This window comes from Agrilus planipennis, unplaced genomic scaffold (genome assembly GCF_000699045.2).
Source record: "Agrilus planipennis isolate EAB-ADULT unplaced genomic scaffold, Apla_2.0 scaffold44, whole genome shotgun sequence".
NCBI lineage: Eukaryota > Metazoa > Arthropoda > Insecta > Coleoptera > Buprestidae > Agrilus > Agrilus planipennis.
In genome coordinates this window covers 1,133,595-1,143,144 of record NW_020438939.1, presented here as the reverse complement: position 1 = coordinate 1,143,144, position 9,550 = coordinate 1,133,595, and the positions used below count along the sequence as shown (strand labels likewise).

The 9,550-nt window shown below is 30.7% G+C and overlaps 3 protein-coding genes across 4 annotated transcripts in view; 2 read left to right on the top strand and 1 right to left on the bottom strand.

Moving 5' to 3' along the window:
- The first annotated feature begins 675 nt into the window (after nucleotides 1-675).
- Nucleotides 676-4,378, top strand: LOC108733472 (spatacsin). The gene is made up of 5 exons (XM_018464648.2): nucleotides 676-1,790; nucleotides 1,846-2,129; nucleotides 2,206-2,940; nucleotides 3,052-3,251; nucleotides 4,285-4,378. The coding sequence occupies exons 1-5, from the start codon at nucleotides 770-772 to the stop codon at nucleotides 4,292-4,294; spliced, it is 2,250 nt and encodes a 749-aa protein (XP_018320150.1). The 5' UTR covers nucleotides 676-769; the 3' UTR covers nucleotides 4,295-4,378.
- A 666-nt stretch (nucleotides 4,379-5,044) lies between these two features.
- On the bottom strand, nucleotides 5,045-6,985 carry LOC108733465. Of its 2 annotated transcripts, XM_025974540.1 has the most exons (4): nucleotides 5,897-6,511; nucleotides 5,647-5,837; nucleotides 5,290-5,397; nucleotides 5,045-5,206 (listed from the first exon to the last, which is right to left on the bottom strand). In XM_025974540.1, exons 1-4 carry the CDS (start codon nucleotides 6,011-6,013, stop codon nucleotides 5,065-5,067), a joined length of 558 nt encoding a protein of 185 aa, XP_025830325.1. In that variant the 5' UTR covers nucleotides 6,014-6,511; the 3' UTR covers nucleotides 5,045-5,064. The 2 variants fall into 2 exon arrangements, with proteins under 2 accessions (XP_025830325.1, XP_025830326.1); XM_025974541.1 differs by lacking the exons at nucleotides 5,647-5,837; nucleotides 5,897-6,511 and adding an exon at nucleotides 6,925-6,985.
- Nucleotides 6,986-7,072: 87 nt separating this feature from the next.
- The window catches only part of LOC112904435, a 10,664-nt gene continuing 8,186 nt past the window's right edge, over nucleotides 7,073-9,550 (top strand). Inside the window, exons 1-4 of the mRNA XM_025974466.1 lie at nucleotides 7,073-7,324; nucleotides 7,375-7,563; nucleotides 8,185-8,521; nucleotides 8,768-8,824. Of these exons, the coding sequence (XP_025830251.1) occupies nucleotides 7,295-7,324; nucleotides 7,375-7,563; nucleotides 8,185-8,521; nucleotides 8,768-8,824 (613 nt within the window). The 5' untranslated portion in view covers nucleotides 7,073-7,294. The remainder of the gene's footprint in view (nucleotides 7,325-7,374; nucleotides 7,564-8,184; nucleotides 8,522-8,767; nucleotides 8,825-9,550) is intronic.

Sequence of the window (9,550 nt, the reverse complement as noted above, 5' to 3'; positions counted from 1 at the left end):
GTTACGAGGTGAGTCGTAATATTATTCAAAAAATAAAATTTCTTCAAAACAAGTTGTTAGTCACAGATCATGTCATTAAAATATAAAATGGACTTAAATAAAGTATAGTCTTTATTTTAAAACTAGGAATAATTTTATTAAAAAATATACAGTTTTTTTAAAACCCTTTTTACTATAATTCATATAGTTTACAAAACGTAATTGTGCTTACAATTAACACTAGTGATAAAACATGAACAAATGATATTCACTATTAAAATATAAAAAATTTAATAATTAATCATATATCAAGTTATTAGTGTACTAAACGCAGCCTTCATTGTTTATCAATTATCAAAATACTTTATGCAATACAGTAAACATTGTTTTAAAAGAAAAATGATGAATTGTATTTTCAGCCGGACTCTGTTTTAACTAATTGGCTAACGTGGTTATCAGTGAGCAGCAACTTAGATGTAAAATTTACTTCAGCTGAAGACGTTGTTTATGATTCCAAATTGGTACAAAATATTCTCGTTAAAGTGCAGCAAAATAATTATTTTTTAACACTTTTGGAGAGTTTTCAAATATTTTTACCAGTAAGTTCATAAGTTATTTTAATTTACAAATAAAATCTTTTATTTGTTTTAATTAACAGGAAAATCCATTAACGGCATTCCTCGAGGTGCTTGTCAATTGTGCAAAAAATGATTTCAGTGAAACTTTTATTAACGAGAAATTAGAATCTTTTAAATTAAAACTAAAAACTTTAAAAAACAGTTATATTGAAATGGATATAGATCGCGATTTATCCTACATTGACAACAGACAATGGATTGAAAGTGTGGCTGTATCACTTTTAGCAGCTACTTTTGATTATATTTTAAAATCATCATACCAGCAAACGCAACTTTTGAAACTCTTAATCAAATTTAACGTATCAGAATATCTGCCTATCTCTTTGGATTCTATAGAGAAAACATTAAATATGCTGAACAGTATATCTAAAAACAAATGCAATATTAGACCGAGTTTTACTGATTTGTTTTGGCAGGAAACAAGAACTACTTCGATTCAAAATTACATAGACGAACTTATAAATAAAAAGTTTTATAAAGTCGCTTTTGAAATTGGCTGTATCGAAGGTATTACTTTTGATCATGTTATACTCCAAAAATGGGAAGATGAATTTGAAAAAAAACATCAACATGATGATTTTTGGAGCTGCAGTTTGAAAGAATTCGCTAATGTAAGACAAAAAGATAAAGTGCTTAAAGCTTTAGAAAAATGTTGCGCAAAAGTGGAGAGCCAAACTGAGAAATATAAAATCTTGAAAGTTGCCCTAGAGTGGGCTAAATCAAATAATTTGGGTAACATTAGTGATATTGAGAAGAAAATGTGGATCACTGTTTTACATTTAAAAAATTATGACTTCCAGTTTCCTTTCTTTTCTGAATCTCAATCATTCCTTTATTCTCACATACAGCAAGAGCTTTCTAATATTTCTATTCCTGAAGACGAGTTGCTAACTCTTACACAAGCTGACAAAAATTATATTGACACGATTATAGAATCTTTGTTGAACTCTGTAAGGTTTACTGAAGTTTTGAAATTATCTAAGATGTTTGGACACAAACATGAAGATTTAACAATATTGACACTCTGTGTACAATTGGCCGAAGGCCTATTACTTCCTTCCCAACTTAATGTAGAACAAAGACTTTTGGTTAATAAAGCAGCCCACCTGAGGAAATTCAGTCAACGTGGAACGGGATCATACAAGTCTTTTCAACTTTCGAACATTGGAACAGGTATGATGGGAGGTTTAACATTTTTCTTATTTAAATGTGTTTTTTTAATTTGTAGGATGGTTCAGTTCTACAATGAACATGGAAGACTTTGAAATTCCTGGTAATGATACAGTGAAGATACTCGAAATCCTATCAGAAAGGGTGAAATATGGTTTTGATTTGGCTCAGAAAGTATTTCTCACCTTTAGAATAAGTGTGAACATTGATAGAAGATACCAACAAGTATTAGAATGTAAACAACCTATCGAACTTCTCAAAGCAAGCTTAAAAGAAGACTGCAGAAACAAATTACAAGTTATACATGATTTTATCGTTGTCTGGAAATGGTCTAAAGAAAAAGTAAGAGTTTTTTCAATATGTACTATCTTATTAACGAATTATAAAAAATTTAGTATAAACTCGTAATTTTAATTAGGTAGCTGATTTTGTATGTGAAGAAGTGATTACAGCGATCGATACCTTTACTAAAGCAAAAATTGAAGGGACAGTCTTGTGGGACTTAGACTTGGATAGGGACTTCCCACTTATACTACAATTTTTACCAGAAAATACCTCGTCAACGTTAGGTGCAAAATTATATTCTTATGCTAGTGCATTATATAAAGCCCAGAATATCGACGGTGGCGAGTTTAAAATCAGCGAATTCCAAATGATTATAGAACTCTTGATACGATCACACGACTGTTTCACGGCAGATTGTAACATGGAAGGCATTTCAGTGATTTTAAGAAAAAGTAAAAAGATCATCTCAATGCTCCTCGAAATTAAAAGTTGGAAATTAATTGTGAGACTCCTAACTGGCGTGGGAAGATACACTGAAATGAGCTATATTTTCCAAATATTAAAAGAAAATGATCATTTCGAATTTTTATTAAGAAAAGGAAATAGAAAGGACAACGGTCTCAAAATAGCTTTGCTGGAGTATTTGAAAAAATACTGTCCCGAAAACAGGGAATTGTACAGAATGGTGGCGTTACATTTTACATTATATTCCGAAATCGCTCAGATATGGGAAGAAGAAGCCCAGAGCCTGATCAAAAATCTGATTGCTATTTCCAGGTTGGAAATGCAAAACAACGGTCTTAATCCTGATAATGAAATGTTTGTCCTTTTGAGTAATTCGGATGGAACGAAAATTACTTTAAACAAGGTAAAGAAATGCTATGTACATATTTATCTTTGAATTGAAAATATTTTACGAATTTCAGTAATTCATTTCGTTACACGATATTTTTAACTTTGCTATTTGGGATTATTACAGGCGATGCAAAATTACATCCATGCTGCTGAATACCATTTACAAGGTGAGAAACTGATGAAGGCTATGCAGTCCGCGAAACAAGCAGAACTTGTAGCCCTCCAGCTCTCAATTCTAAAAGGACTGGGGACGAACGCATCCTGTAACTGTCTTCTCAACCTAAACAACTCCCAAATAGGCACTCTAATTACTTTACATCTAAGGTAGGATTCTTTTTATTTCACTTTTACTATTTTGTTTGCCTTGGGTTATTGCCATATTTATACATAATAAACATGGGTGAGAAAGTTTTCAAAGAAGAGAGAGAGAGAGTTTAAAAAACAGTAGACCATCAATAGTGTGATAATCGCATAATTAAAACCCCTCGCAATGTGAACATCATATTGATTATGATAATCTATCGTATGCCGTGAACAAACCAAATTTCGGTTATAAAAATCCTCGAAATATTTGGTACTTCCCCTTCATTTAGGTAGGTAGGTACTTAGTTGATAAAAAATCTTCAGAAAGAAACAGTTCTGAATTCTTTGCTAAAATGTTATATTTCATTACTACCTTTTATATTTATTAGTGTAAGTATTAGTGATTTTTGTCACATATTAAATATAACATTTGTTGATAATTTAAATAACTGTTGCATTTTTTTAGTTCACACTATCGAGTGTCTTTAATCATGCATAATAAAAACACGTAGTAGACATACTTCTGTTGCTATATGAAGTAGATGTACCTATCTATGTGTAAAGTTCCACAATTAGTGTTACATTTTCATATTTTAACAATCTCTGTTTTTAACACATCAACATGGGATTGGTTGAACGCACACCTTCACTCTTTCCTGTCCTGAACTAATCTTCCCTCTTTCCTAATACTAGAATATCCCACACCCCTACGTATTTGTGACACTAATTTAATTTAGATCTAGGGTCTACCTCTGCCTTTTTTTCTTATGTTACTGCTTCTAACATGTCTGTAACTAGCCCTTCATGTCTTATAAAGTGTCATTCCATCTTATCTTTGCTTAATATAATTTGCGAAGTTTTACTAAATTGGGAGAGAGGGAAGGGCTAAATGTTTGCGTAAAAGTGATTGGTTACTGTACTATAGTTGTGCACTTGTGGTATGTGTTGCTTGCCTGGCTTAGACCTGACCTCACCTCATCCTGGATTTGAATAAGGTAAAATTTTTAAACATATTTCTTTATCATCAGGTTTCCACAATCTCTAATTCTTGCAGAGGCGTATAAATATCAGCCTGATTGGGCGTCCGCGTTATATGAACAATTTGTCGTGCAGAATAAGCAAAACTATTTCGACAGTTTCCTAACTTCGCTTGTATTAACAGACACCCTTGTTAATGACGTTTCGAGAAAGTTCCTCTCATCGGCGAGCATAACGGCAACTATGGCGAAGAATATGAAAGATATATTGCGAAAATTGTCATCGGTTCATACCAGATATCGAATAGCAAGTGAGCTTGGATTTTCTGATCTTATCGAAGACATGTTGGCAGAGAATCAATTAACTTATTTAAGGGATACAGTGTGGAAAAAGGGATATAAAAACTGATTCGTATTTTGTCCTCTAGAACACGTCAAACGCTCACACACAGACGCTGCATGAATGATTAATAAAAAAAGAATCTATTTGTGAATTATTAAAATAATAAATGTTTAATGAATCTATTAAAACAAATATGAGAAAAAGGATTTTGGGCAGTATGAGTTATGACTTCTGGAAAATGAAGACAGCGAACACTTTATGTTTAATGGTCGATGTTTACCAATAACATCAGCATAAATCAAACAGCTATAACAAAAGTTTGTACTATAATGTGCATTTCGTTGGACAAAAATTTAAAATTGAGTTATTTAAAGTTACCCAATTAATTAATAAAAATTCAGTACCTGATTTACATTCCCATTTCTTTAAGTCAAACTGAATACTAAAAATTTTGTGTTAAACAACACTAATANATGCACAGGCTGCTACATTTATTGATCATAAATAGACTACACTACATATCAGACCATGTAATTAATTTTAAAATACTAAATGGGCATAAGTCTTGATATATTTCACAGTGTTCGTTAGATTTTCCATAATTTTCAGCTTCGTCATATACTGATGAACCATTTTCTTTCAAACTGTAAGAAGGCCTGAAAATAATACATTGAAAATGATAATCAAATACCCACGGCTATTTTGGAATGTGATTATTATAAATATTGTATGTATTCACCTCAAAATTATATTTATTAAATCACCCAAAATTCCATTTCCGTCTAAATTTTTCTCAGCACATTCACAAATCATTCTTAAAAGGCATTCCCGACCTGGATATCCATGCCTATAAAAATTTATAAAAGTTACATTTTGAAACAAATGTAAAATTTATAAAGTAATTATACTTTTTTTGGCGGGTTGAGAGTTTTTAGCGTGCAACGGAAGTTGCGTGCGCACCACGCAATTAATTCACGCGACTGCCAATTTTAATCGACAACATTGTTGAAATAAATACAAATACGTATAATCTAAATAAATAAAGAATATAACTAATACTGCGTGTACATAAATATACACACTTTTTTTTACGTACCCTTCTAATTTGAATTCTAACGCCCTGTACACGCCTAATCTCGAAATAGTAGGAAAATTCCTATTAGAAACGGTGGGTGGATACGTGAAATTAGTTTGATTTGATGGTAAATTGTAATTGGCTTCTAAATTAACCGAAAAAAATAAATCCACGTTATTAATCTCAACTGGAAATGCAATCGCCACAAAAAGCTAAAATTTATAGTTAAAAAGTAAAAGTCAGTATAAATAAACAAAAATTTATAACTTACTCCAATGAAAGGAATTACAGGATCTCCATAGGGAAAATGAAATTGGTTAGGAACTGTTATTTGTCCAATTCCGAAGTTTGTTAAACATATAAGAGTAAGAAAGAATGTAAAATGCATGATTTTTTAAAGGTATAGTGAGTAAAGCAAAACACAAGAATGTTATTTTACATATGAAATTTAAGCTTGTTTTTACCGTTATCGAAACGAAATGTACTTTCAACCTGCTAATTGGTTCTTAAACAGACAAATTAAATAGTCAGTACTTAAACCCATTTTCGGTCAGTATATGTATATAAATCAATTTTCAGTCAATATTTTATTACCAAATGGTCAGTATAAAAATCCTAAATGAACAGTATAAATGTTAAGCGATCAGTATACATAAATCAACTAGTCAGTACATTAATTATTTATTATGATTAGGCTAAGTTACGTTAAGTTAAGACTAAGACTAAAATACAATTGATCAATACAATATTATATATAAACAAAAATATGAGTGCTGTCGGCACAGGGCAAAGCAGTATTACGTTAATGAAAGTTAGTATCAACAATTTCTTGTACAGTGTACGATGTATTGCATACCTATTTACAAACAATTTCTTTAAATTTTAATCATTCATTACTATACATCTATTAAAAAACCATAATGGCCGACATCAGTAACAATGCAACAACAATTGAAAAAGAATGATGGCCGACAACTCCAACAATTAGAAAAGAATGATGGCCGACAACTCCAACAATTAGAAAAGAATGATGGCTGACACTACGTCATAGTGGAGCAATAAAAATTGCCGGGGACAGGGGAAAAAACCAGTACAAGTCAAAAATAAATTGTATTATCTGATATTATTACTTATGAAGATTAGTTGATATATATAGGATGATGTGTGCTGTTAGTTTAAGTGCTTATTATAAATTGCTAGTAGGTTCGACAGATAAAGTGGGTATAAAGGGTAGTTATATCTACACGAATGATTAGGGAGAAAAAATGGAAATATTATTTTATATGCAAATTTTCTGACCCTTCCTCTGTCATTGCTCAGTCGACTACTCTCACAGGGCATCTATGATCACAAAGATCCGAACATTAGAATTATTAAAAGCGTATTAAAGGTTTATCTATGATCAGAAGAATAACAAGATGTAAACAATAGCTATCTATGACAATAGCCAACAATAACAAGGCCAACAATAACCTACTTTTGTTTCCATATTATGTTAAACGGCATATTATAATGAAAATTATTTGAATTCAAACAAAAACATGATCTTTGGTCACGACTGTTCGATAAAAGTGTTCTTATCATGTTGACATAACAGTTTTAAAGAGTAGTTTTAATCAAAAATGAATCATTTTAAAGAAACAGGCTTTTGCTACAAGTGCAGACAATAATGTCAATAAAACATATTTTTGTATGCAAGGTATGTTTTCTACATTCATTAATTCATTTTTTTGACTGTTTGTTCTTTAGGATGTTCCTTTTCCTTCTGGAACCACGAAAGAAGAACAAAGAGTTTGGAGTGGCTGGTGTGAAATGGGAGACCGAGAAGTTGTCAGGGAGGCTGCTGTTAAAGGGGTTCATGTTCAACTGGCAATTAAGTTTTTGGCTACACGGAATCATACAGCTTATGAAAAGGCGCAGACAGTTTTTAATCAAGAAGTAAGTAATTTTTCAATTGTATAATTGAATAAGAGGCAAATATGACTGAAGTTTTGAAAAGGAACACCTGATTGATTTAAAACTTTTACTAGACACTCCTTTATGGATCAGATTTTTGACAATTTAAAGCGGAAGTTGTAAAAATTTCTTTTTTCTGTAATGGTAGCTTAAAAATACGTTTTTGGGAAACAGAACCCTTAGATTAGCTTCAATCTTTTACAAGATAATGTTCTCTAGGAACTGTATACTCGTTTAAAAAAAAACAAAGAGGGAGAAGGAGGTAACCATTATCTACCCTAACAACCTAGTATGAATTAGGTTGGTTTGTGTTATGTTAAATAGGATATGTTAGTTTAAGATGTGTAACAGTTTCCCCTTACCGGGTGAGAACTGTAACCATTGAACAATTTATTTTGTTGTATACAGACATTCAACTTATACATATACCTATTAAACTGCAGCCCCTGTTGATGCATTATTACCCCTTTCGGTTTGACTCTTCAAAAATCCTATTAGGTATTATCATTTAGTCAGTAAAGGATTGTGTGGTAAAAATTTGAAACCTTTGATGGTGCTCGTTTTCCGAACTCCAGCCACAAATATCTTCTGCTCTATTCGTAGGTTAATTTGTGGGTACATGAGCTTCTTAATAGGAAACAAATATTCAGGGCTTCTCATATTTTAAACAATATGAAATTAGATCCAGTTTTGGAAATGACCCAGATCTTTGTGGAAACTGACAAAAAGGATCTGAGAAACTATATTGGTGATCATTTGTGTAAAATAAGTAAAATGCCTGAAAATTTCATTGTGACATGGAATTTACTGAAAGCAATTGAAAACAAAAGCAATATTCTTAGTCGGGATGAAAATTATACAGCAACATTTTCAGAAATTAACAAAAAAGATCATAAGTGGAAGTGTAAAGTTGGTACAAAACTCTTCTTTTCGACTTTTGGTAAGCTTAATTTTTTTAGTAATATCTGTTAATACTGTACACTGTGCAGCGATTGGTAGATTTTATTTAATTGAGTATAATTAATCCAATATTCTAATGCATTGAAATTACAATAATGTTAAGTGATCAGTTATTAATTTAATTATATTTAACTATTCTACTAAGAACTTTTTTCAATTTTGAATGCCTTATATTGAACTTTTGTAAATTATTATAATATCCTGAAATATTCCTTTTTATTTATAGATTTTCAATTAAAACCTTATCTAGAAAAGGAAATAATGTGGGAGTTTTTATTAAAAAATAACAACAAAAGTTTATTGAAATTGTGGATTGATTTGAGTTTTTCTGAGAATCAAGACATAGACTGTGAATTAGAAAATCTAACCATTGACCAAAAAGCTGTCTTAAAAGAATTATTTAAAAGTTACGAAATCAGTAAAGAAATGGTAGATTTATTATGTGAAAACAGCACTTGTATAGAAGATGAACTTAGAGATTTTGTACTGAATGAATTGTGTAAATTTGGCATGTTTTGCTCAAAAGAAGTAAATGATGTGGTTTATTTAATTCGACGAATTATTAACACGACTGGCATTTCAGAATTGTATGATTTATTGAAGAAAAATCAGATTGGTCATTTTTTGAATTCATTTACTAAGCATTGTATAAAAAATAAATATTACATTCCTCTTAACGTAGTTCTAAATCAAATAGGTACACAATGTTTTGATTATAATAATTTTAATTCGGAACATTTAAACATAATTATTAGTACAAAGCATTTAGCAACCAATTTTAGAAACGATAATAATTTTATTAAAAATATTTTTGATTTTGCTAAACTTTTGTCTGGTGGTGATTTACATTCTTATTTTATTGAAAATCCTTTAATATTCCTTTCCCTAGTATTATTCAACGATAAGAATTTATTGTTACCAATTAAAGGAAAAGGATCAGAATATCTTCACAATTTTGAAATAGATCTTAAATTCTTGGAAAAGGCAGTCGAAAAGTTACCAGTCGTTA